At 45.8% G+C, this 27,744-nt stretch overlaps 2 protein-coding genes across 5 annotated transcripts in view; one reads left to right on the top strand and one right to left on the bottom strand.

Moving 5' to 3' along the window:
• The window catches only part of tab2 (TGF-beta activated kinase 1 (MAP3K7) binding protein 2), a 40,199-nt gene extending 22,940 nt beyond the window's left edge, over positions 1–17,259 (top strand). The window contains exons 2-7 of one of the 3 annotated variants that reach the window (XM_069705794.1): positions 2,580–2,767; positions 4,423–6,157; positions 8,237–8,397; positions 9,588–9,681; positions 10,869–10,964; positions 11,910–17,259. In XM_069705794.1, the coding sequence (XP_069561895.1) occupies positions 2,666–2,767; positions 4,423–6,157; positions 8,237–8,397; positions 9,588–9,681; positions 10,869–10,964; positions 11,910–12,049 (2,328 nt within the window). In that variant the 5' untranslated portion in view covers positions 2,580–2,665 and the 3' untranslated portion in view covers positions 12,050–17,259. Of the gene's footprint in view, positions 1–2,576; positions 2,768–4,422; positions 6,158–8,236; positions 8,398–9,587; positions 9,682–10,868; positions 10,965–11,909 lie in introns of all 3 variants that reach the window. The other 2 variants (XM_069705795.1, XM_069705793.1) reach the window with 2 other exon arrangements.
• A 278-nt stretch (positions 17,260–17,537) lies between these two features.
• On the bottom strand, positions 17,538–25,889 carry LOC138625099 (probable ribonuclease ZC3H12D). 2 transcript variants are annotated; one of them, XM_069705799.1, is made up of 7 exons: positions 25,834–25,889; positions 25,619–25,671; positions 24,097–24,479; positions 21,704–21,843; positions 20,182–20,416; positions 19,756–19,862; positions 17,538–18,802 (listed from the first exon to the last, which is right to left on the bottom strand). In XM_069705799.1, the coding sequence occupies exons 3-7, from the start codon at positions 24,456–24,458 to the stop codon at positions 17,919–17,921; spliced, it is 1,728 nt and encodes a 575-aa protein (XP_069561900.1). In that variant the 5' UTR covers positions 24,459–24,479; positions 25,619–25,671; positions 25,834–25,889; the 3' UTR covers positions 17,538–17,918. The 2 variants fall into 2 exon arrangements, with proteins under 2 accessions (XP_069561900.1, XP_069561901.1); XM_069705800.1 differs by lacking the exons at positions 25,619–25,671; positions 25,834–25,889 and adding an exon at positions 25,371–25,426.
• Positions 25,890–27,744: the final 1,855 nt, after the last annotated feature.

Here is a 27,744-nt window from a genome sequence, read left to right as displayed (position 1 = left end):
TTTATGTTAACTTGTGACTGAATCTATTTTGGCAGCCCAGAATATAAAATCCATCTCCTCTGTTCCACGTTCAGTCACTGAAAGCTTCCTTGCGCTGTTCCTCCCCACCGATGTTGTTGACAAGCTCTTTAGCGCAGAGCTCATCTGACTTTAGGCTCCTCCCCCGCTGGCAACCTGCTATTGACAGTAGCCCAGTAGCTCCTCCCCCTGTTATCAGCTGTAGACGGATGTTTTGCACCTGATTTACAACTTTTCAGTTATTACATTACACATCCTCATGACTTGGATAAGACAGACACTGTTGCTCAGATAAATACTTAGTTTTTTTTTGGGCAGAAATACGAGTCCAGTGAGATTTAAAGGGCACTCTTGAATTCCCTCATCATTAAATAAGTGTGTTTAAGTGTCTGTGAATGTTGTTCTGGATTATTTCCCCTCCTCAAAACTCACTTACTCTGTGTAAGTATTAAGATCTGTGTCAGGAGACTTGTTCCTTTCCTCTGCATCGCAGCATTGATCAGTGCAGAGCAGAACAGGGTGGGTTTCGTGTCACACAATGTTTTGATTGGCATGTTTGAACCTCCCACAGGAAGATGTTTCGAAAGAATGCGGTTAGAAGAAAAGTGTTGGATAACACAGAACATGGCTGTCATGCACTTACACGTACAAATTCTCCTGACTGATGTGTTGCACGACGCTTTTGTCTGTTTCTAGTTCCTTCACGCAGAGGCAACGTTTGGAGGAGATCAGATCAGTTCCTGGACTCGCTGTTTAAAACCTGGATCGATGCAGCGAAGGAGACACGACTCCACCGTGCTTTGACTGATCTTGTGAAGTTGCACAGTGGCAAGTAGTAAAACTGTGGTTGCCTTGGCCAGCTCCCCCGGTATGAGTATAGCTTATGCTGAGAATGAGAAGAGGAAACAGCCGAGCACTGTTGGTGAACGAACACCCCTCCGGCCAACGCGCTTCTCTCACCTGCCAGCATTTATAACCGAGTCCGTGGCCAGTTCACTCAAATCAGCTAAAGCCAACGCAGTCTAACACCTCCGCTCCGCAATACATCAACAAGGTTCTAATGTTTCGCTTCTGATAAATGTTTTTAAAAAGGTTTCTTTTCAGTTTTATTGCCATTTTGGAACGTGAAGCCTGTGGTGGTGTTGAGTCTAATTGTGAGAAATACAGAAGTGTTTCTATGGCAACTCAACAAATCAGAAGGCTATTTTCCACTTTCCCGTCTCGGACACTTCTTCTTTAATGAATCGCATTATTTAAAGTCGATGCCTCATCTCCACCGGCTGCACCGCGGTCCGTCTCGCCACAACCGGGTCGCCGAGGAGCAACCGGTCTGTTTCTGACCGAAGACGCTCGCAGACCGCCGCAAGCTCAGCAGCTGCATTAACTTTTACTGGAGGCTGCAGCACAAAGTAGGAAACAACAATAACCACGAAACGGACAAAAAGAAAAACCCATCCAGTCAACAACATTTACTCACCGTAGAAGCACAAAACTACGGAAACGTGAGCAGATCAGGAAGACAACAGGTTCTGCTCCCGGGACACGAAGCCGTGTAGAGGACGGATTAAAGCTGCACACGGTGCCAGACCGTCCAGGAGAACATGCTCCTCCAGAGACCTCACGATGTGGGAGCGGGATCATTTATGGTTTCTCAGCCAGTTTACACGGAACCTGGTTTCAACAGTTCAGCGATTAATAGCTGTTTAAATCAAATTGATAATAAGAGCATAAACATCAGAAGTCATCTGTTTTGGGTTTGGTTTTCATATATCATTGCAATGAGAATCTATAACTAAGCATTTTGGAGAACCTGAAAGAGAAATGTTTTGTTATTTTATGCTGCTGTTCCACGTAAGAAATGAGCATCATCTTAAATATGGAGCACACGAAGCTGACGTGGCCTTGTGGGTTCATTCAGGGTTAATCAACAAATAAAGAGTCCCTTAGATTTGTGTGTCATTGACAAACAGTGTATGGGGCCCTGCTGCTTCATGTCTTTAAACAGCAGCGGGATTCGCAGGAATCAAGTTCTGCAGAGCTGCCTCACGTAGGAACGTACCAGACCTTCATGAGGAGATTTGAGTGGAGACCAGACTGCTGCTCGGCCCTCTGCTTTCCTAAAGAAGTGAACGTTGACGTTGGGATCAGTTGGAGAGGCTGGTTTCCTCCCTCGGCTGCTCTTGTTTTCGGGAGCTTTGTGGTGAGGAGGCTTCTGAAATGAATCCCATCTCTTCTCATTGAGGACCTCTGAAATTTTGTTTTGAAAGCTCCCAGGCATAATGAAATGGACAACCTGAAACGGCTGAGGGATGTTTGGTCGAGCAGAGCTGCAGTACACCACATTGGCTCCCTCGCTGCCTCTTGGACCTGCTTATTCCTACATTGAATGTTAACAAAACACACTTCAAACACTTAAACGGCTCGTATGACGAAGTGTAGATTTCCCTCCAAGTAGACCGAGATGGGATTCTTCATGTATCTTTATTTCTGTACAACAGTCACATTGAGACAGCATTGTTTTTCTTACCGGACGTTTTGTTTTCTTTGTTTCATTTCAGAAGATGTTCAAAATGAAGGCGGTTTTCTGCCACGATTGACGCCCGAGAGCGCTGAACAGAACACACAGTCCTGACCTGGCAACATACGAATGGCACAAGGAAGCCACCAGATTAACATTCAGGTTTTGCATGACCTGCGCCAAAAGTTCCCTGAAGTCCCCGAGGGTGTTGTCTCCCAGTGTGTCCTACAGGTGAGCAGCTTTACACCTCTGACGCTAAAGAAGTACTGAAGTGTGATTGATAAGTAACAGGAAATTCCAGTAGAGATGTCAGAAATATGTTTGTGGTCATGTAGAAACCGTCTTCGTTACATCCTTTATTGGTTAGTTGCTGTAAAAGGTCTTTAACAACATAAATCTAATGGAAAATTTCAGGGATCAAAAATTCCACCTTATGTTCATGTAAAAAAAAAATATATATATATAGACATCGGTGTCAGCCTTAAAAGAAATCCAGTGTTGGCGAGGCTCCACTTCTAAGCATCTTATAATAAATATAAATTACCTCACAGATGTTACTACTGGAGAGACAGAAATTAATCTACACAGATTTACAATTAAATACACGATCATGAGAAACAAGCTTAAGGAAATATGTGAAGGGAAAATTATAAATCGGTGTTAACTGAACATAAATTTAGCAGTGTTGTGTTTCAGGTCGGCCTGTTTTGTGTTAGCTGTCATTACCTCTGTGTATTAATGTCTCAATGGCTGGTGCACCAAATTAAACAGCCATAACTTTAGCTGCTTGCTATGTTTCCTAAATCATAAGGATTTGTCAGTAAGACAAAATGTCTCTGATATGAGCTGTACACTTGATAAAGAAGCTACTTAAGAATGTTTTGGTTGAAGCATGCAATAAAACAGTACACTGAAAAACAGGATTATACAACCAGTAGCTCCGCCCCAGAGATCTGATTGGTCAACTGAGCATGCGGAACAAATCATGATGACATCACACCCTGCTCATCACTAGAAACCTCCCACCTCCTCAATAGGAATATATAATTAGAGTTGAGTTTCATATAATACAAGTAGTTCCTACTTGTGGTAGATCTATTAAATGACCCATTTGGTGAAGTCGGGTCTCTTTTGGTCCTTTTTGTTCGCTCCAAGCACCCGTACCGTAACACCACGGATAGTCACGCACTTACAATCCTAGCGGCGGCTAGCTGGACCGGTTTGGTTTGAACACATGACACGCTGCTAAAATGTTAAAAACACATGAGTCCATGGATATCTTTGTTCATCAGATATCTTTGTTCATCAGATATCTTTGTTCATCAGATATTTTTGTTCATCTGATATCTTACTTCATCTGATATCTTTGTTCATCAGATATCTTTGTTCCAACCAGACTGAGCAGTTTAGTGTTTCCATGTTCTGTATTTATTCAGTTGGAGACTAGAAATCCTCTCTGTTGCTAGGTGGTTGCTAAGGGTCGGACTACTTCCTGGAGTAATAAACATTACATACGTTACATAAGTCTACTGATTTTTTTCCAGTTCTTAGTCATACCCTGTCTGTTGCCATAGAAACGGGGATCACACTGACAAAAAGTTTATATTTTCAGAGTGAATTTCTCCACAATATGAAAACATTTCGATTACATGTTTTATTTAGTTGGTAACTTGTTGTATAATCACTATATTATACAGGAGTGTGTTTTAAGGTGATTATTGGCTCGACAGTGATGCGGTCAGTGTGTCTGTAAGCTTTAAAACGCCCCTCACGTCTAATATTGCTCAAATATATCATTTTCATCTTTGTATCTTCATCTGTTAAGAGTTCCCATCTGAAACATAAATGTTGCAGCAGTTTATTTCCTGTCTCTGTCTTTGCTGCAGAACAACAACAACTTAGACGCCTGCTGTGAATACTTGTCCCAGGTGAGTCCGGGCTACCTGTACAGTGAAGAAGGGAACCTGAGCTTTTCTGACGACCCCAGCTTCAGCAGGCTCCCCAATCACATGACTCAGCTGAACCTGGGCCTGCAGTCTCAGAATGTGCACGTGGCCCCGGTTCGGGACGGCCTGAGGATGAACGGCAGCCGGACTCTGTCCCACAGCCTGAGTGACGGGCCCCTCCAGACGCGCCAGGCCCCCAACAGTGACTTCTTTCCGCAGGAGCCCCAGTCAGCCCCGGTGCAGGTGCCCTCCGCTATTAATGTGTTTGGTATGATGGAGCCCTCGCGTAAGCCGCAGCCTCCGCAGCACCTCGGACTCTTCCCTCTGGGTGTCAAGGCAACGAGTCTGGGGGCCCAGCAGACGCCCCGCTTCAACCCCATCACCGTGACTCTGGCCCCCAATATCCAGACGGGCCGCAACACCCCCACGTCTTTGCACATACACGGCGGGCCGCAGTCGGGCCTCAGCAGTCCACAGGGTAACTCTATCTACATCCGGCCTTACGTTAGCCAGTCCGGTACGACCCGGCAGAACCACCAGCAGGGCAGGGCCCAGTACAGCCCCACCTCCCAGCCCCAGCAGCAGATCTACCAGATCTCACATCCTTCCTCCCTGTCCGGTTCCTGGTCTGGCCCTCAGCACTCCTCTTCCTCGCATACCTCACAGCAGCAGACCCAGAACCAGACCCAGACCCAGAACCAGACCCAGACCCAGGGCCATCAAACCTCCCATGTCTACATGCCCATCAGTTCCCCCACAAACTCCCACGCTCCCTCCATCCTGCCAACCGGAAGCCAGGCATCTTCCTCCGGTGTCTCTTCGTGCTCCTCCTCCGCGTCCTCCTCCTCCGTCATGCCCGGCTCGCTGTCCACCATCAGCCAGTACAACATCCAGAACATCTCCACTGGTCCACGGAAGAATCAGATTGAGATCAAACTTGAATCTCCTCAAAGGAGCAATTCCACCACAGCTGTGCTGCGGACGAGCAGTGGGCCCCGTTCATCCTCCACCTCCTCCTCCTGCCCTTCCTCCTCCTCCTCCTCCTCCTCCTCTTCGACCGGGGTGGCCCCCGTCCCCTCCACCCCTCTGTCCATCGGAGGCCCGGGTCTGAGTCGCAGCCAGCCCACCGTTTACATCTCTGCCAGCCCGCCTACTGCTGCTCCCGCCGCCTCGGAGGAGGCCATCGTGGCCTCAGCCGGCTCCCGCTCTCAACCCAAGTTTTACATTTCTGCCAACGCCTCCAGCGAGGATGGCGGGGGCAGGAACCCTCCCACAGTCTACATCTCAGCCAACCCTCCACTGCAGGGGCCCGCGGGGGCCAGGAACATGGGGGGCCAAGTGAGCATGGGCCCTGCCTACATCCACCACCATCCACCTAAGTCCCGTGCCTCTGTGGGAGGGGGGGGCACAGCTTCTTCCCCTCGCGTGGTTGTGACTCAGCCCAACACCAAATACACTTTTAAAATCACCGTGTCTCCTAATAAGCCCCCAGCGGTGTCCCCCGGAGTCGTGTCCCCGACTTTTGAGCCCAACAAACTCCTCAGCCTCCCCTCAGACCACCATTTTGTGGAGCCAGACCCCCTGCATCTGTCAGACCCGCTGTCGCCTCACAGGGAGAGGCCGAGCGAGCCTCGCAGACTCAGCATGGGCTCTGATGATGCAGCGTACACACAAGGTGAGCAGAGCTGAGCGCCGTCGCTGTCACACTAATCTGTTCTCCAGTGAAAATGAATGGAACAGAAGTATGTAGGCAGTCAGCACTGTTATAAAGTCCTTCTGACACTGAAAAACCTTTTGCACAGTAACTTTTCTGCAGACTGCTATCGGGTGTTTTCACAGATCAGCTCGTCTGCTAACAAGTTTGCAAAAACCTTCTTTAGATAATGAGTTAACGCCTCAAGACCAAATAGACAGAAATGTTTCCACTGGGAATCTTCCTTTCATGTCTCGGTCGGGCTGTTTGCTTCTCTGTTTATTGCTTGTTTGAAAGGTCAAGTGGGGAAAGAGTGCGCTTCCTCTGCAGCCGTCTGCACAGTGACGAGGATTGTTTTAACAATGAATAAAAGTATACAGGTTGGTTTTTTGCTTTGCGAGGCCTAAATGCTTTTTCCACTCCATTCTGCCAGGAAAGTCATTTTACTACAAAGTAACCTGTGTGATTTTAAAAGTCTCTTTCCATAACATCTCCTCCAATCTGTTTCTTGAGCCAAACTGTATCCTTGCTGTCACCATTGTTCAGCCGTGGTGGAAACACTGCTGCGCCCGTTCAGCTCCACACGGTAGATAAAAGGTGAGTGGAGGACCGGCTGGATGACGGTGGTGTGAGTCCTCCACACTAAACGCTGTGTTTCAGACCAGCAGATTCCGTCGTGTGAGTCAAACATGTCAGAGCGCACTGCTGTTTCCTTTTTTGGGCTTTTGCCTGTATTATGAGTGAGTCACCGGCTGTGGCTCCTGCACTCTGGTGACTACCACTAAGAGGGGCTTCGCCCGGCCACGCTGCCTCTGCTGATGGCCCTCAGCAGCTCGGCTTCACCTTCTTTATCTGCTTTGGTTTGGAAAGCTGGATCCTGACCGCTGCTGGGGTGCTCGGCTGAGTCTCATTCAAAGCTGCACCTGATACACACTCACCTGTCGTTAAGGTGTCACCAGGACCGTGTCTTTTACTGTTGGCAGCAGAATAACATTAGCATAACGCATAACATGACATGCTCCAAATATTTCGGAAGCTTTACACCGATATGGTAAAAACACTGTCAAATTGCATATTTCTACCTGATAAATGTAGAATTTTCTGGGAGATGACCCCAAAACCTCCAAATGTGGGCGACCACATCTCCCACAGACTTCAGGAAACACCGACAGTCATCTGTTGCACAACTTACTTAAAATGACAGAACGTAGTTGAAGGGTTTTGCCCTGAAAATGAAAGTTTTAAACAGTATTTCAGAGGAGACGTCATGGTGTTGGAAGCAGTAGCCTCTCATCACACTGAATGGAACGAATGAAAGGGTGAAATAATGCAAATATTTTTATCTAAAGGCATGTTTCCTTTCATAAGAATACAGCACAGCAACACATCACCACATCACAGTACAACATGGAATCAGTAAATGTCAGTAGATCCTGCGCTGGCTTCTCTGCACATTTCTTTGGAGCTGCTGGTGTTTAGACTGGCGATGGAGGACGGTTTCCTCCTCAGGACAGACAGAAGGGAAGTGGCAGGAGAGACAGAGTTGGTGAGTCGAAGGTGTTACAGCTTGTCAACAGATGCAAGAAGTACAATGAATTCCTGGAAACGTGCTGCAGAGACTTGAGATGTGCATGGGAAAGGTTCGGCTTTGGAAATCGTTGCAGCAGAATTTGCCTGCAGCGGTTTGCTAGCCGGGATGAGTCGGATCTCCTCCGGTTACCACAGCAGGTGATGAAATGCAGACTGACGAGTCGAATGTCGTCTTCATGCTCAGCAACTTCTGCTCAACTGGTTTGACCGTCGGATGCTAACATCTGTCAGTAGACAACAGCCTTGAGTTTTGGTTTTGTTCCCTTTTTAGATACAAGGAGTTTCTAAATATGATAATAGCAAAAACAACACTGAGGGTTATTATTATTATTTCTAAAACTATTCCTTGTATTTCTTCCCCTCCTTTTATTAAGATTCAGCTTCAGTTGTGTTTGTGTTTTTCATTAAGTGTGTACAGCTCAGAGGGAGCTGCTGCCGAAACACTGAACTGCTTTTCTGTCCTCTGAACAGCACTGTTGGTGCATCAGAAGGCCCGCATGGAGCGGCTGTGGCACGAGCTGGAGATGAAGAAGAAGAAGCTGGAGAAACTAAAAGAGGAGGTCAATGAGATGGAGAACGACCTGACCAGGAGACGGCTGGAGAGATCCAACTCTGCCTCCCAGATTCCTTCAGTAAGAGCATCTCAGAGATCCAGAAAGATATGAATGTGTCCTGAACTTTGCTTTAATGTGACAGTAAGAGCTGAAATGAGTTGGTGATGCTTCAGAGAGCCACAGACTGAACCAGACGTTCCAGTTCGATGTGTTTATTCTTCCTGGTCCTTGAGGCCCGATAGATACCACTCATTAGACCGTTTATTGTTGTGGACAGTAATAACTACGGAACAACTCTCCTCATTCAACCACCTTTAAAAGGGAAAAGTCCAAAGGTCATTTGTGAGGAACGGGCGGACGTGATTCGCCGTAAATGGATCAGCTGACCTCCTAAACACCTGAAAAACTCAAGAAGACAAAACAACCTCCCTTTTGCTTCATTATGATCTCAACAAGATTCATAAAGAAACAAAAGCTTAAAAAACTCCAATTAGGACACAGCAGGGACACGTATACACACACACACACACACACACACACACACTATATCGGGATATATTGTGAAATAGCGGGATGTGCTGTGATATATCGGGACATATTGTGCTATATCGGGATATATACACCGTCTAACACCAGCCACAATAAAACCATGTTGGGATGTTTGAAAAGGAAAAGTCAAGACACTCTTAAGCAACAATTTTAACTGGCATCTGTTCATTCATTTCCAACTATGCTTATATTCAACATGGTTTTGAGGGAGCAGTTGAATGTGATGAGGAGTCCTCAGAGTTGATAAAAGGCTGATCAGACCGAGTCGTCCAGGTCAGAGTTCCTGCTCGCAGCACGTCGGCGCTCCGACGCTCTGAAACTCTGCTGATTGCAGCGTCTGTTTCTGTTTTGGGCGATATCGCTCCACGTTCTCAGGCTGACAGAACACACAGCTTCTGTCAGATTGATTTCACAGCAGCTTGTGCAGATATTTGTAAGAGAAGTGTGCAAGTTAAACGAGAAAGCATGAAGTCACCACAAATATTTCATGTTTATTTTCTGCACGGCGACGGGTTACATTTCCAGCTGGGCTGTCGGGGTTCAGATGAAGTGCTGCTCCTCCTGGAGTCGGGCCATTCGGTCCACTTCTACATCGAGTTTCCAGAAGGGGAGGTGGTCCCACAGGCTGATTGGCTGGTGTCGCTGAGCTCAGCTGTTCCTGGGTCAGTGTTTACCGAGACCAACCCACTCTGATCCCTTTCTCTCCTGTTCTCTTTCAGATCGAGGAAATGAAGCAGTTGCGATGCAAAAACAGGTCACTGCAGATCGACATCGACTGCCTCAGCAAGGAAATCGATCTCCTTCAAACACGAGGTATCGACCCGTCCGTCTCTGACCTCTGGGATTGTGTATTTGTTGGCATTCAGCCGGTGGACGTGATGAAGTTAGCAGAAGGTGGTTAGATGTGATCGGAGCGCCGTAGCTGCAGCACATCGGTCACATCCTCTCGGCACACGCTGTCAAGGTGCTGCCTTTGTGCTTTAACTAGCAGCTCTTCCTGGATTACATCCTGCTGCTGGTCGGTAACGAGGGATTTATTGGCCCCCTGGCAGCCCAGTAACACGGGAGGAGGACATTAAACAAGCTCCAGCCGTCTGATTCAAACATCTATCAATTACAACAAGGGATTGTCTGGATCAGTCATCTCGTATCATTTAGATTTGTATTCATTATTACTTTATTTATCTTTACTTTTATTGTCATGAGGAAAAGTAGCGAGCGATCTGAAACAATGAAGGGAAGAAAAACTGATCCCAGATTTGAAATGTGCAGATGTGTGCAGTATAATCCAGCGGTTCTCAGCTGGTCGGCCTCAGGAGACACATTTCTCCTTCGTCATCAGATCACAACCTAAATGTTTGAGCCACTCAAATTATCTTCACGGACAAAAAGTAAAACACATGAAGGAATCTTCCTAAAAACCCATGAAGTCAAAATATTACGTGTTCACAGAGCAAGATGCTCATCAAGGTTAAATAATCGACATCCAGCTGCATAAAATCTGATGTTAAAAGGCCTGTTTACAAATGCTCCAATCAGAGCTAACTGCTGCTGAGATGGGAGTCATGGTCATCGCTGTCATGGCAACGCTGGCAGCAAACGGCTACAGAGTTGTGGCCAATGTATGTCCTTCAAAATAAAAGTTTGGCTTTTTCCCTGTAACTTTTAACACTTACATCTGCGAGCCAGAAGTGAGTCTCAGCAGCTGAGAACCATTTTCTGATCCGTGCATCAATTCAGTCGATCTCAGCTGTTCATTAAAGAAACTTCAGAGTGAAACTTCCTGTCAATCGTTTCATCCTTCGAATGTGTTTTTTCAGTTTTAAAGTAGGACAGTTCTGTTGTAAATGTTACATATTTGCATTTATCATTATGTTCGTAGCCATTATGAGTTAATAATGTAAAAAGGCTTCGCATAAATGAACACCGGTCACATCTTTAGATAAACATTCATCCAGTGTGTGAAGTCTAAACCCATCGTTGTGTTTCCATCTGTACAGGACCACACTTTAATCCCAGTGTCATCCATAACTTTTATGACAACATTGGATTCCTCGGTCCTGTCCCTCCCAAACCCAAAGGTACTTTATCCGTTGGTAAGTTCACAAAAGTTTGCATGCTGCTGTCAGACGTTTGCCATTTATTGGATGCACTGCATCAGCGTTAGCTCCTCGTGAAGTCAGCTCAGATGTGTGGCCGCGATTCGGTCCACTCTGTTTTTATAGAAATTCATATATTTTTGCCCCGTCATGTTTTCACACTGTTTACTGATGTACTAACTTCACCATCAGAGAGAGAGAGAGAGAGAGTGTGTGTGTGTGTGTGTGTGTGTGTGTGTGTGTGTGTGTGTGTGTGTGTGTGTGTGTGTGTGTGTGTGTGTAACAGTGAGTTTATGGAGCCTTTCTGACCACTCATGTCTTCATGTCTTCACTTGTCCTGTTGTACCTGCACTCTAATCTTTGTCCGTCCCTGTCCACCGTCCCGGCCTGACAGGATGTAGATATAATGTGACCTCTGAACTCATGGTGGAGCCATCCGTTTGACCTGATTGGTTACACCTCACTGGTGATGGCCAATCACAGCTGAAGGCTTCAGCAGCCCACAGGACTGTTTCAAAGGAGAGATGGCAGATATTGTAGAAGATATAAAAACAGTCTTCCACACTGAAGTTCACAAACACTACAATCATATCACATTACATCTTTTTAGCAGTTTAACGACACACGTGGTGTTTAATAAGAGTTCGTCTCACCGTGGCGACTCGTCTCGCGTCATGTTTTGTTAGTTTAACAGCTCACGTTACCGTGCGTGTTTCTGTTGACGTTGAGGACGTTGAAGAAAGAAGAAGCTGCACAACACTATGAAGACTGCAGACAGAAGCTAACGGCATTAGAGGCGCTAGAAGGGGGTCACAACAACCAGATGAATGCTTCACCACACTAATATGTCAATCATTTTGATGTCCACGTGACCTTTGGCCTCCAGGGTCACACCCCACTCTGACCCCCCCCCAACCCCTGTCCTTCTCCTCCTCCTCTCAGACTCGGGCGGGAAGACGGCGAAGCCCATCGCAGACCAGGAGGAGGACGAGGGGACGCAGTGGAGCTGCACCGCCTGCACCTTCCTCAACCACCCGGCCCTCAACCGCTGTGAACAGTGCGAGTTCCCGCGGCACTTCTGAGCCAACGAGGCTGCGACTTCCTGTCGTCTCGCAGACCAGAATAGACGAGGCTCCTTTCTGTTTCTCTTTTGTTCCTAGATGTATGAAAACTCGGAGGGAGCGTCGTCATCGTGCGTCGTGCGGCCTGTGGTCCTTCATTGTTTCTCTCCTCTCTAAGGTTTGTAGACGGCTGTCCACCGAAGGCGTGACTGGATAGTGTTTACAGCTGGAGTTTCCTCCCTAAAGGCCGGCAGAGTCACATGATACCTCACCTCAGACTCTCTTCTGCTCTTCACCCCGGGGAACCCTCGCTGCTCCTACTTACAGTATTACTAGCGTGGCCCTGCAGTGTGACGGCACACACACACACACACACACACACACACAGACAGACACACACACAGACAGACATACACACACACACACACACACACACACACAACACAGGTGCCAATGTGCCTTTTGCTGATTGAATATTTAGGTTTTTTCTTCTTCTGTGGTGGCGTGAGCAGCGGGATTGGGAACTGTGTTCAGCCACTTCTCTCCATCCGAAGGGAACTAACAGACTACTCGTTTCTAGAGGATGCCAAACGGGGCGGTCGGACCCTCGGCCTCCCTCTCCTGCATCTTCAATCACGAGTTGATAAAAAAAGAACGTTGCATGCTTTGTGTACAGTACACGGAGGCAGAAACTCCCCTTCAGCTTTTTACTGTACATAATTGTAGAATGTGCCTTAAAAACCTTCTTCCTCACACTATGAATCACTTGTATTTCCTGTAAGTATAGCTTTATAGACTTTATTAACTTTTTTTTTTTTTTTTTTTTTGTCTTATTTTGTTTCCCTTTCTTTCAAACGAATAAGCACCGTTGCTCCCTGTTTAAGCTTTTGACTTGATTTCTGTGAGAGTTGAAGCCTTGCAGAAGGAGGAGCGAGCAGTCACATGAAGCTACGTCTACCCGGTCCGTTCTTCGCTTGTGGAATTGCTGAGTTTCCTGTGTACGATCTGCAGATGCAGCAAAGTGAAAGGCAGTGGAGGAGGCTTTTTTTTCTTTTTCTTTTTTTTTCCTCTCTCGTGTGTGTGTGTGTGTTTTTGTTTTCCAGGACACCAAATATGTTTGGGACTGTTCGGGGGGGAGGGGGGGGGGAGTGGGAAACGGGTCTAAAAGCAAAAATTGCAAACTGCCACCATCTTATCTGACAACTGGAATGTAGGTTTGATGTTTGGGGACAACCACACCTCCGTGCAGAGAGTACAATCAGGACGGATGTCAAAGTGCTCCTGGAACAGCTGATGGAGTTACAAGGTTTCATGTTGCTGTGCGCCTGGATTGGGTTTCTGAGGTACCACACAGAACAGTGAATACGTTTCTGTGGATGTAAAAATAGTCACATGGGTCTGCCTTTTAAAACCGGTCAGAACTGTTACAACTTGGAAGCAAACAAGGCAAAACAAACAAACAAAAAAAAAGTCCCTGAAAGTGAAAGCACAACATGGCTGTCCACTCTGTATTCTCTTATTCTCATTTGGCTCCGTTCATCCTCCTAAGCTTTTATTCACGAGGGTGTTTCTAAAGTTTACTTATTGTCATTAAGTTACCTTAAATGTGGAGTAGTTACTTTGTTTTGTTTTCAACATTTGTGAAATGTTGCATTAGTGCCTTTGAATTTGTATTGATAATCTATCCTGTCACATCCAAGTGCCATTTTTAAAACCAAACTCTTAGTATTGTTTAAACCCATCTATCAGTAGAAGAACAATTATTGTCTCTTAAGCACTTACATCATACTTCTTTTTTTTTTTTTTTTTTTTTTTTTTTTTTTTTTTTTTTTTCTTTTCCAGCCCAAAGAAACCAGTTTTCAGCTTTATCTGCACCTTGGTGTGAAGAGGCAGTTTATTCATGTTTTATTAAATGGAAAAAATAATTTGGATATCTAAAGTGTTTTTTTGATTTTAGCTGGGAAAACTGTCTTTGTAACAGATAAGTTATTTGTAAAAAATAATTAAAAAAAAAATCTATTCTTAGTTGGTTTAAGCGCCTGTGTGATGCTTGGTTCAGGATGTTCTCTCCACTAGGTGGCAGTAGAGATCAGAAGGTTTCAGTGTGTCTGTCATGGAGATGTTTCCAAGTCTTTCCACTGCAACTCATTGCAAACATCTACAAATACAGAAGTAAAGCGGCATGCTGCATATTGAACACCAGGATCATTTAACTCCTGAAGAACTCGACCTTTGGAAGTGGATTAAGTCTTCTGAGGAACTTTATCAAGTCACACTGCTGATAAATGAGTCACACATGAGTACGACATCACTTCCTGCTAAGATTAGTTCAACTGTATCAGCTGAAATAGTTTTATGAGCAAAGTTAGCTGAAAGGCAGGAAATCAGTGTGTTGAGCCACCGAAGGATTTTACAAAGTTACGCAAACACAACATGCGCGCACACACACACAACATGCGCGCACTCACACACACACACACACAACATATACACACGCACGCACACACACACACAACATACACATACACACACACAACATACACACACACAAACACATACACACACATACACATAAATGTAGTGTAGTTAGGTCTCTGGAGGCCGGGGTCACTGAATTAGAATCGCGGCTGTGCACCATGCTAAATAACCAGCTAGCCGTAGGAGCTAATCAGGTAGTGGGTGTGTAGTTGCTCAGGGCTACAGGCTTAGTGAGCCGGTCCCCCGCAGCACCCGAACAGCCGGGCGGCTGGGTGGCAGTACGAAGGAGGCATAGTCCCAAGCAGAAGCCCACGGTTCACCACCGACCCCTTCAGTCAGATGTCTTCCCGGGGCCACAGTCAGATGTCTTCCCGGGGCCACAGTCAAATGTCTTCCCGGGGCCAGAGTCAGATGTCTTCCCGGGGCCAGAGTCAGATGTCTTCCCGGGGCCATAGTCAGATGTCTTCCCGGGGCCATAGTCAAATGTCTTCCCGGGGCCATAGCGGGCGACATTGAATTAAACCTTAAACTGCTGACTAAGGCTAATTGTAAATACAGTCAGATTGTTATTAACGTCGGCAGTAACGACACCCGGTTACGCCAATCGGAAGTCACTAAAGTTAATGTGGAATCGGTGTGAAACTTTGTGATGGAAAAAAAGATTAGTCTCTTCCTCTTGTTTTGCATTGTGCCTCCGGAAAGTTTCTTGTCAAGCAGGCTCTGAAAAGTCTCTTTTGTTGTCTGTCTTATTTGCAAGTGATTCCTTTGTTGTTTTACTTTCCGCATCTAATTGACGACTCCCCTGTGTCCTTATCTTGTGACCTACAACCAACTCAGTATTACCATACGAAAGCAGATACAAAGGGAATGGGGGTGACTGTCAACTGTTTGTCACACTGTATAAAAGCTGCCCTACGGAGGAGATCTGGGAGCACTGCTGGACACCTCTCTTTGAGGGTGCAGGTAGTTGCTCCTTCTTGCAAGAATAAAATGTCCGATGTGTTTGATTTTGAACCGAGCCTCTGAGTAATTTTTCTAACACTTTGCAAAAACAACGTGGGACTCCGTAGTTTCCTCTGGACCCCTTCCTAACCGGACCAGTGATGACATGTTTAGCCGTACGTCTTCACTTCACCGCTGGTTGTCGAGGTGGTGTCCCGCTAACAATGTGGGCTTCATTGACAATTGGAATACTTTCTGGGGAAAACCTGGTCTGATCCGGAGAGACGGCATCCATCCTACTTTGGATGGTGCAGCTCTTCTTTCTAGAAATATGGCCATGTCTCTTAACAGCCCTAAAACATGACACCCAGGGTTGAGGCCAGGACGCAGAGCTCCTCTGCAGCTTCTTAGGAGCTGTCACTCACTCAAAACCTTCAACATCCTATAGAGGTTGTGTCTGTACCCAGACCACCTATATTTAAAAAAAAAAAACTCCAGGAAAGATCTATCAATAAAAATGTAATAAAAATTGATCCTACCAAATTAATGGTTCAAAACAAATCTCTGGTCTAAATCTCTGTTAGTAAATGACTTGATAACTGATCATCAGATTGATTTACTCTGTCTCACAGAGACCTGGCTGCAACAGGAAGAACATGTTAGTATTAATGAAGCAACTCCTCCCAGTCATATTAATTATCATACTCCTAGAGAGTCAGGCCGAGGAGGAGGAGGAGTGGCAGCAATCTTCCACTCAGGTTTATCAATTAATCCAAAGCCGAAACTTAGTTATAAATCTCTCCATTGTGCAGAGCAGCAAGAAGAAAGGTGGAGGGATTGCAGTCTATGTGAACGAGAGGTGGTGCAAACCCGACCATGTGTGTGTGAAGGAACGTTTCTGTAGCCCGGACATTGAACTTCTAGTCGTGGGGATTCTCGTCTGCCATTGTTATCGCTGTGTACGTTCCTCCATCAGCTCACGTAGAGGCAGCAGTGGACACCATCTACTCCACTGTGTCCAAACTTCAGACACAGCATCCCAGTGCATTTTTGGCAGTTACTGGAGACTTTGACCAGTCTGGATAAAGCTCTGCCAACTTTGCACCAGTATGTGAACTGCCCCACCCGGAGCAATAAAACCCTGGACTTACTGTATGCTAATGCCATGGATGCATACAGTACTACTGCCCTTCCCCCCTTTGGTAGGTCAGATCACAACCTGGTCCTGCTGACACCAAAGTATGTTCCTCTGGTACAGAGGCAGCCTGTAACCACCAGGACTGTGAGGAGGTGGACACAGGAGGCTAAAGACGCCCTGCAGGACTGCTTTGAGTCCACGGACTGGGATGTGCTGTGTGGACCACATGGGGAGGACATCAACAGCATGACGGACTGTATCACAGAATACATCAAATTCTGTGAGGAACACTGATGAGTCTACCTTAAAGAATTTACTGAGACCACATCAGAACAGGAGATTTAATCTCTGGTGTATTACTGGATAATATTCTAATATTACAGACTGTGTGAAGTAAAGATCTATAAAAGTGTACAAGACTTAAACCTGCTACGACTGCTGTTTCCACTACTTCATATCATGAACTGAATCCTAGAGAACGACCCAAATCATGTTTACTTGTATTCGTTTTTATGCATTTTATCTGTATCTCTCATTTCTTTTATATATTTTTAAATGTTCCTTTATATCTGTTTTTATGTGAAACACTGCATGTCATTTTCTTGCTGTTAAAACACTTTGAGCTGCATTTCTTGTATGAAAGGTGCTATACAAATAAAGTTTATTGTTATTATTATTATTATTATTATATGTGTGTTTAGTTTTAGTTCACTTCAGGTGGATGTATGTGAACTTCAGCGATCTTTCGGCTGCGGCTGCTCTGATTGGTCCACACTGATTCCGCGTGCTGCAGCAGGTAATGAGGGCTTTATATGTGACAGAAACAAACCTTCTGCTTCATCACTGATCAGCAGCACTTTAAAGCTTTTACCACCAGGGGGCAGCAGTAACACATCTGTATGAGCACATCTGACTAATATCTGTAACGTAATAAAGGTTTGAGGGCTTTTATTTCACTTTCGTTATTTGTATTTATTCATCTTTACAGAAGTACAGAATATAGTGTTCCTCACTTTGAGGCAACATGAGAAAACAACACATGCTGCTTTGTTAAAACATCTGTCGGCTACAGTAAGTAGCTGTATGGAGCGTAGTGCATTGCACCTTTACACTGGGATAAAGAGAGCGCATTCGGTCTGCTACATGTTCCAGACTTCATCAGAAAGTCACTTTATAATGCTTCGTATTAAGGGTGAGTTTGTATAATGTGTAAAAAAAAAAATTAAAAAAATTCACAGTCTTTTAAAGAAATGTTCTCTGGTTCAGTTCTTACTTTGGGATGACAACTTTAACGTGGGCTCAGTTTAAATGAACCCAAACAGCCCGTGGACTCTAAAAGGAGACGTGGCTGGTTCTGTAGCTCTGGATGAGAGAAATCAGTTCGGATATGTCCGAGACCTGTGGGTAAGTGTTCATGACCTGCTCCACCATGCTCTGCGGGAAGAGCGTGCTCAGCTGGCTCCTCAGGCCCTTCCTCTGCTCGCTGGACGGGCTCTCGGTCCGGTGGCTCAGCCTTGCGTCGGACAGGCGGCCGTGGGCCCACGGGTCCCTGGGCAGGCTGTGAGAGTGTCCGTGGGACGGCTGTGCGAAGGGCTCCTCTGACCAGTGGGCGTGATTCTCCCCGTTATGTGGAGGCAGAGCTGGGCAGGAGTTCCACTCCGGCTGGCGACGGTGGCGGTTTGGAGACAGTCGGCTCTGCTGGTGAGCACACCGGCACCGGCTGCACACGGGCGGCTCACAGGACACGGATCTGCTTTGATGTGGGTAGTAACCTCCACACGGCCTCTGGGTGTTCCCGCCATACGAGCCGGAGAGGGAGTAGTCGTCGTGGCTCAGACTGTAGCTGGCCACCCCGCTGCTGTAGCTGTGCAGGAGGTGCTCCGGGCAGTAGAGCTGCTCGTGGATGTAGAGCCTGGACAAGGAGCTCTCCATGGAGCTGAAGGCTTCATCCACACCGGGGCTCGGGCAGCGGGGCAGGCTGCTGTCCCTCGGACAGACGGACTGCTCGCCGGGCGAAGCCCTGAGCGACGTGTCGTCTGTGTTTGGGGGTGGAGGGGTGGAGGAGCTGTACCGGTGCTCCGGCTGATATGCAGCAGGGGAGTAGTTCTTGGCTCGGTCCCTCAGAGCCCTCAGCTCATCGGCCACAGACAGCTGCGACTGGTTGGCCCGCTCTGGATGGTAGAACTTGCACTTCACTCCGTAAGTACATTTCTTACCTGAAAGAAGGATCAAATGGAACATGAGTGTGTTAATGAACAACTGTAAATCAGCATCCTCACTTCCTGTCACTGCTGGAAACACATTCAGCATCACAGATGAATGAACCAGATTCTCTGCAGGGCCCCAAACAGGTGTCTCTCAGCCCCGATCACTGACTGACAGGCAGGCCACTCAATCACGCTTCAGCTAACCTTTTCCTGAGCCCCTCCACAACTTCCAAGTTCTCCTTCTGAATGAAGGCAAACGAGAAAAAACAGAGTCCCACAGCCTCCTTTTCTTTTACAGTAAGAACGAGAACCTGGAATCACATTGTCTGAACATTGTGCTTTGTGTGAATGTTTCAGAGCTTTGTGTGAATGTTTCAGAGCTTTGTGTGAATGTTTCAGTGCTTTGTGTGAATGTTTCAGAGCTTTGTGTGAATGTTTCAGTGCTTTGTGTGAATGTTTCAGTGCTTTGTGTGAATGTTTCAGAGCTTTGTGAATGTTTCAGTGTTTTGTGTGAATGTTTCAGTGCTTTGTGTGAATGTTTCAGAGCTTTGTGTGAATGTTTCAGAGCTTTGTGTGAATGTTTCAGTGCTTTGTGTGAATGTTTCAGTGCTTTGTGTGAATGTTTCAGTGCTTTGTGTGAATGTTTCAGTGCTTTGTGTGAATGTTTCAGAGCTTTGTGTGAATGTTTCAGTGTTTTGTGTGAATGTTTCAGTGCTTTGTGTGAATGTTTCAGTGTTTTGTGTGAATGTTTCAGAGCTTTGTGTGAATGTTTCCCTGGTGGTGGACCATACGGTGTAGAAATAGAGCTGGTTTCCATCAGTATCACAGAGGCCGACCCAAACGCTGTGCGGTGAGAACCTTCGAGTCCTTAAACTGCTTCTTGTTCAGTTTTCCTGTTCCTCCCTGAGGAGAGAACAGGAAGTGTAACCTGAGCTGCAGGTGGAAATCAAACGTGAACCCACCGTATGGACAGTGCTGCAGCCTGTTGTCTGGACTCCACGGCTTCTTCCTCAGAAAATCCTCAATAGTGGGGCCGTTTCTGCCCAGCGGGTCGTCTGGAGGCATGAACCTGCAGTAGCACAGACACAGCGAGGCTGCGGTGAGATAAGGGGGATGCATGGTGAGGCACTTTGACCTCTGACCCCAACCAGTGGAGGTGTCCCCTTCAAATACAAGCCAGAATCACAGTAAAGCGTGAAATAGACACGCGTTGGCCTGTCGAGGCCTGATTACATGATACCGGATTGTTAAATATCCCCTCAGGATCTGCACACACACACACACACACACACACACACACACACACACACACACACACACACACACACACACACACACACACACACACACACACACACACACACACACACACACACACCAAGTCGTACTTGTTATTGGCGAAGGTGTACATCAGCAGGCGCTCCTCGATGAACTTCTTCCACTGCGGGTTCTCTGTCTGCAGGTCGCGGTAGTTGTCGTTGGACACGATGATGCCGTCCGAGTCGAAGGCCAGCTTGACAATGTAGCGGTCGTCGTAGCACACCACCCTCTTCCCATTGACGCAGCGGGACGGCGTATACACCAGGATCTTCCTCCTCTCCAGCTCGTGGAGGATGTGTTGATCTGAGGACAGAAGCAGAGACATCTTTAATGAAGGCTCTCGTCATATCTGGGAGGAAAAGTACTTTAGAAATGGTAGGCTGTGATATCTTCAAAAACTTGTGTTGTACTTAGAGCGTTTGGCCCAAACCACTTCCCAGGGTGCACTGGGGTCTTCAGAATCAGACTTGTTACGTTTGTGCTTCGCAGTAGAGCCCATGACATGAAACTGGAGGTTTTAATGGTCATTTCTTATATTTTCTTGCTGTGATCACTGGAGTCGATGCTCGTGCCCAAACAACGTGTTCACTTTGAACTGTGCAGGAGACTCTTGTGTTCAGTCAACAATCGAAAAGCTCTTTCACAGCAGCGCTGCTGTTTATATTGTTGGGAGGTTGAAGAGCTGCATTTACATCAAATCTTATTTCATTCACACTGTGAATCTTTCAACACGCAGCAAGAAATCTTAACAAGTGCAGCGGGAGAACTTTACAACTAAAACTGTTCCTGCCAAGGACTAAGACATGTAAATAATAGTAATTATAAAAATGGGACCATTAAAAGGGTGATATGATGAATGTGTCCCAGCATGCAGCACAGGGCCGTAACCATGACACCAAAAACAACAACCAGCATTAGAGCTGTGAAAACAGCGATGAAGGCCAGCTGTTTGGGTGTTTTGGTCGTTCATTAAATTTATTCCAAATGACGGGTGAACATCAGGAGACGCTGACTGGCAGGTGATCTTTCCTTCATCTGAGCCTCCTTGTTTTTAAAGTGACTGTCAGAGCACCAACACACAGGTGTGCAGTTGTACTTGGCACCGATTGTGTTGTTTTTTTCAACTGCTAATGACAGCTTTCAGGAAAGGAGCTATTTTTAGCAGACGTGAACCAACATGAACGACACATTCTGTTTCAGTAACTTCCTCGTTGTTTAAGAAGTCTCAATATGTGCAGTTTGATTCTCTGTTCACCGTGAAACGTGTTGAGAGCTGTTGGACGGAGTTCACTGAAGCTGCTGTCAGTTCAGGTCGGCGGCAGGATGAAAGGAATAGCCGGTGGCCATCAATTATTAAAGTTAAATCTATATCAATAAGTATGTATCAGAGTAAACAGGTTCCAGCCCGGAAAGATGATAGATTTTCTTATTTCCTTGATTTTTGTGACGGTTTTGTGATTTTAGATATTTCCAGTTTATGAAACCACTCAGTGTTGTGACTTCTACCTTTTTTTCATTTTATTGAAATGATTTTGATAGTTTTGCTTCTGTCGCTGTAAAATGATTTGAGGCGCGGTCAGGTGAGCGTACCTGTGATGAGCGTCTCGGGCCGCGGCTGCTCCTTCCTCCACAGGGGAACGAACACGGTGATGTCGCGCAGCCCTTTGTCCCAGAACCAGCTCACTGCCAGCTGGAGGCCCTGGCAGGAAAACACCTTCTTGTCGCCATGGCTACAAAAAAATAGAAAGCTTCGTTACAAAAACAAAAAAAACCACTTTCTTTGAGTTCCTGAGCACGTTTAGCACACACACACACACACACACACACACACACACACACACACACACACACACACACACACACACACACACACACACACACACACACACACACACACACACACACACACACACACACACGTTTTTGCAGTTTTGGCAGCAGTTTGTTATCATACATGTTGACAATGTCGTGAGAGACACTTATTATAAATGAAACGTTCCCTTCTGGTCCTGATAGTGAACCTGAATCACAGACTCATCATGAACATCCATGGAAGTATGAGTACTAAATTCCCGTCAGAAATTTCATCACAGACTCAACCCAGATTTTACACACACACACACACACACACACACACACACACACACACACACACACACACACACACACACACACACACACACACACACACACACACACACACACACACACACACACACACACACACACACACACAGATATCCCGTTGGTTCTTTTTGAATGTCCAACATCCTGGTTAGATAAAGAAGCATAAAAAGTAGCACACTTCTCCATTTCTTTAGGGTACTGATGGTGTTGCAAGACAGATTCAGATTCTCTGGAACAGAATTGCAAAAGCACATGGATGACTTTTCATGTGCACTTTGTCTGGTAGGGGGCGGGGGGATGTGTGGGATTTGATACGGTAAAACAGTCAGTTTTCCTTCATGAGTGAAAAAAAAGTTCATTTGTGAGTGTGAGTGTGTGTGTGTGTGTGTGTGTGTGTGTGTGTGTGTGTGTGTGTGTGTGTGTGTGTGTGTGTGTGTGTGTGTGTGTGTGTGTGTGTGTGTGTGTGTGTGAGAGTGTGAGTGTGAGTGTGTGTGTGAGTTCCCCTTCTTTCCAATCGCAGATATCAGAGACACTTTTTCTTTGATAGTTTACACTTTTGGAGTCGATCTGATCTGAATAAAATATTCAATATATTCTAATATATAGAAGAATATATTAGTTCAATCACACAGACTGACTGCGGCACACTACCTGTCATGCACAGTTAACATTATGCAAGTGAAACCACTGAAATTAGATCGTCTGAGTAATCTTGGTTAAGAAATTACGAGTTTGTCAAAGGAAGCATGTGATAATGAAAGATCTTGCAAAAGACGATATGAGTTGCATAATTGGAAATATAGGATCCAACTTTTGTCTTTTTTTGGGGAGTCTGAACCTTATTAGGGGCTCAAGATTTCAATTTCTTTGTTAGTTTCTTGGAAGTGAAATTTTAAAATGACTTCCTCTTTGAATATCCTAATAAACTGAAGAGCAGGACGACTTTACAAGGCAGATGTGAGTGACGGGTGGATTGGAAGAAGTCCAACTGTGTCACAGCAAATCAGGAGAACTGAGAAATCTGGGATTTCCCACCTGAGACACTGCCTCACCTGGAGGCGAAGCTGTGTCAGTAAATACTTCTTCCTCTTTCTGCTCACCTCTTGTTCTTACAGGAATGTGTTGTGAAACATCTCTTTTGTTGAATTCAGATAATGTCCTCCACCTACTCCACTTATTTGTTTGAGCAAATTTGGACTCAGAACTTCCTGGTCTCCTGATCCAGGTCAGGTACAGGTACCAACCATGATGCAGCAGTTTTTGGTGAAGCCTTACACTGAATACAAGCATCACTTCAACATGTGATACGATGAAGAACAGGGGAAACCGTGAACGTGTCACGATGCCTTCAGGCAGCACGTAGTCTCCAACTGAGAGGACAAAAAAAAAAAAGTGTGGGCACAGATCATGTTTTCACTTCCCACATCTTTAAAGAGGAAGTGTGGTGCGATCAAATCTGTGAACTGAAACCAGGTTTGACACAAACAGACGCTGATATATAAACTAGACTGAACTTTTGGACTAAAATAGTTCCGTTTTAATGTTGTTTTCATACATTTCAGTCAGTCAGAGAAAGAATGAACAGACCGGTTCTGCTTTTATCGCCTTAAAGTAAAAAAATAAAATAAAAAAATTTAAAAAAAGTATTTTCCCAGTTTTTAAACACTCTTTTCTGCATCACTTTGTTTGGTTTGGTCAAAATACGAAATGTCAGCTGGACTGTGGATGAACTGGACCTCAATACAGTTTAAGATATTTCCACTTTGTACTGAAACAAGATATTTTATACTGCACTGCATAATCAGACAAAAAGTGAAACATTGGACACGTATACTTAATAAGTTGAATGGCCTCACCTCATGGCCACATTACTTCCATCTATCACCACCGGTCTGAAGCCAGCCGCTGGTTCCCGGTCCGGTCCGGGTCTGGCCGGGCTGGGACCGGGGCTGCAGCCTCGGGGCACCAGCTTGGGGCTGTCCGGGACGCTCTTGCTGCTGTAGGTGCGCGTGTGGCAGGTCTTGATCAGCTCCTCCAGGATGTCGTTGGTCTGCGCGTCGTGGCGGAGGCTCTCCAGCACCCTCAGGATGTCGCTGTGAGAATATCCGAGCTTCAGAAAGCGCTCCACGTTGGCGTGCCGCTGCTGGTGCTCCATTGCTGCCTTCCTCTCACCGTCTGTCCGGGAAACCCTCGTCCTCGCCTCCTTATTCTGTCTCATCAGCGTTTCCACGGCGACGCCCTGTGTTTTGGAACGGTTGACAGGTGTCAGAGGGGGCGGAGCCAGAGCGAACCTCTGTCACTGTAAACACAGGAAGTGCAGCTGCGGTCTCGCAGGGGCTTTCGGACAAATTGCGGTGGTTTAGTGCGAGCTGATAGAATCTGCTCTGCTCACCACAACCTCATGATTGCCAACGCAAATGCAAACACTGGCTGACGTCATGCCGGTTAAGAAAGCCCCCATCACACACATACATACATACATACATACATACATAGTTTTACCTCCAGTGTCTCCGAGTTCAGCGACCAAAACATGAATGAATGGACGGTGTGAATGAGTATTAATATTAGAGCCTCATTCCACAGCACTCCTGGAAACCCCCTGAATTTCATGTCCAAAGAAAGATCACCCTGAAAACTGCAGAATGACTCAACCCACTTCTGCAGTTTTTCCTCCCACAAACCGAGCAACTCTTTCTCTTATTTTTTTTATTTTTTTTAAAGATAATTTCTTTTGCCGTTATTCTGATCACCGTGTAGACAGACAGGAAGTGTAGGGGATGAGAGCAGCAGAATGACATGCAGTAAATGTAAAACCATGCGGCCTCCTGACAGCATCTGCTCTCGAACAACTGGACAATCGGCCCAAAGATGAAGACAAAAATGTGACGTTCCTTTTGAACCACCGCTGTTACCAACTGGCTGTAAAGGTGTGTCAGCTTTAAAAGAAATCCCAGACAAAACAAAGCTATCGTACTTTCATTCATTGTGCAGTCTTTTACATCCTCACCATGCAAGGTGGGTCAATTCGTTTTCTCTGTATTTGATGCCTTAACTTGACATTTGAAGTATGAGGAAGTGTGATGCACTTATTGTCAAGTTTGCCCAACAAAAGTCATAAAGGTCTCACCTGAGAAAAGGTTTTCCTCTGACACACTCTGCAAGGGGTTTAACTTTGCACAAGCTGCACCAAACCACATCCTCTGCTGCTCGGTTGACTTTCAGTTAATCTGCAAGTCTGACAACCTTGAGTCTTTACAGCTCTGCGCTCAAGAGAGTCACAATCTCACAGCAGTCTGAACATGACCGAAACTAACTCAAACAGCAGGCAGAGCTCCGACGCCACATGACTGAAGTGGTCTCTTTTTTTGAAACGACACACTGAGCGGGTGGAGAATCAGAGGAGTTCCTCTCGCTGGCTGCTCCGCCGTCTGTGTGTCAAATGTTCTCAGTCAAACACACAAGCTGCTCTTATTACTCATGTGAGAAGGAGGAAGTGAGCGCTGCTGAGAAAAAAAAAGAAAGAAAAGCCTGACAGGAACAGAGCTCTGTAAATGTGGGATTATACTTCCTTATCTGCAGCCGGTTCTCACCTGTGAGCTCGGCGGATTCAATCTGTCCTTTCTCCCCTTTTCTGAGCTCTTCCTGGTGTTCTGCAACCTGAGTGTCTGTGACTTCAGGAAGGCTGCCGAGGTCGACTGAAACATCAGCTTGTTGTATCATTAGTCATTCAGACAATACATTTGTATTTGATTATGCTTCAGAGGGTAAACTTGTTTCCCAAATTGAACAGGTGTATTCAGCGTCTCTGTTACAAAAAAAAGGTTGCGTCATGTTCCTCAAAGCATTCACAAATTAATTCAGACTATTCACAGACTGTGAAGAAATAGCAGTTTGAATTGTGTTGCACAGATGTCTACTAAAGTTAGTGCTAACCAGCTTGCTCAGTCCTGTCCTGTCATGTAATACCACCTTACACCTCAAGAGGCAACCGTGAGGCACAGTTGCTTCCAGTCGGAACCTCAGTCCAACATGACCTGAAGAAGAATAAGTACGTTCTAAACACAGACTGGATATAAAAGAGTTCGTAGCTTCAGGTCTGTAAAATGGTTCTGATCCAGAAGTGTCTTCCGCTGCAATACCACCGAGTGCCACTAGAGGTCGGCTCCAAAAAGCCTCCGGCTCCATAGACTCCCATTCAACTTCTCTCATCAAATCCAAAGTGAATAAAATGTGTCCATCAGTTATCTTGGTGTTGTTAGCTAAAGTCACTGCTTCTTATTAGTTTTCTGGAGGTCCATCTGAAAATAATCCCTCATTCATTAGAAAAGAAGATTCAAAAAGACCTGTTTTGGGGGGGCGTGTCTGTTTGATTGACAGGCCTGTGATGCAGTCAGGTTACAGCTATCGGTGGGCGGGACGTAGTACCGTCAGGTTTCCAATCAGATCGGTCAGATCCAACACTTGCGCCTCCTCTGGTTCCGAACCGCTCCGAACTAGCGAGATGGTGACGGCCAAAAAGTCAAACTCGAGGCTTCACAACGGCCGTTCACGAGCCAACTTTAAAACACTTTTAATGCTGTCATACAGGATTAACCAATTACAACAACAGCTGCAGCTTCCAAGACTGCCAATTTCAGCAGTTCGAAGGCGGGTGGTCCCTCTCCTTCCACTACGTGGCCAAGATGGCAACCGTAGAGGAGTGTTCAGCATTTTACACTCAAATTTGGTACCATCAGCACTATAAGTACACCGTGTGGTACTCATGGTGTACTGCAGGTTGCCATACTAGTCGGTGTAAACGCAGCAACTATGCACTGAAAAAGGTGTAAGTACATAAGAATGCAAATTGAAACACAGCTCATGTTTGAACTAGCTGGGATGAAGCGACAGGTTTCATCTGACCGAGAACCCTGGCTGAACATGTGAAGTGCAAATGTCTAAATTTAATTTTAAAGAACTTCAAATCAACACAAAAATACCCCCAAAAATTATTTTATGGCATCATGATCAAACATTTATATACACATGAATATGTTAAATACCAGATAATATAAAACATTAGTGTCAATAATAACATTTTAAAAATAAAAGACGTGGTGACATTTTTCAAAACCAAAGTGACATTTGAATCTCTGCTGCATCTAAAGAAGTGTGAAACATGATGTGAAGAGTTTCACCCTCTCAGCGGCTCTTCAGACGCACAAAGACAACGTTCATTCAGGGACTCGCGTCAAACGACCATCAGCTGACCGAACAGATCACAGTCGGCTAAAAACAGCAGCCGGCTGCTCTTTTAGGGAAGCAGAGGTTGGAGCTGATATTTACAAGGACTGATGATATCATGACATTCACAGTATTAGCGTTATGTCATTTTAATTTTTTATAAATGTGTAATTGGGACTTAGTTTCCCTGAACTGTCTCTAATTCTGGGAACTGCTGGGGTCAAAGTTCACCGATGATGCTGATGGTGTCACAGTGGATCTCCAGACACAACCAGGTT

This window comes from Brachyistius frenatus, unplaced genomic scaffold (genome assembly GCF_029030835.1).
Source record: "Brachyistius frenatus isolate BFR_SWC_R1_liver_20210118 unplaced genomic scaffold, ASM2903083v1 Contig_59, whole genome shotgun sequence".
In the NCBI taxonomy this organism is placed as follows: Eukaryota; Metazoa; Chordata; class Actinopteri; family Embiotocidae; genus Brachyistius; species Brachyistius frenatus.
Note: the sequence above shows the minus strand (reverse complement) of the source record. Positions and strands in the feature narration are given on the sequence as shown.

Excerpts from the sequence above, each read along its gene's own strand:
- LOC138625099 (XM_069705799.1), bottom strand. The coding sequence starts at position 24,458 with ATGAGACAGAATAAGGAGGCGAGGACGAGGGTTTCCCGGACAGACGGT. Across the intron at positions 19,863-20,181 it reads TACACCTTCGCCAATAACAA|GTTCATGCCTCCAGACGACC; the intron begins GTACGACTTGGT and ends GTGCTACTGCAG. Across the intron at positions 18,803-19,755 it reads GCTGCAGCACTGTCCATACG|GTAAGAAATGTACTTACGGA; the intron begins GTGGGTTCACGT and ends TCCTTCTTTCAG.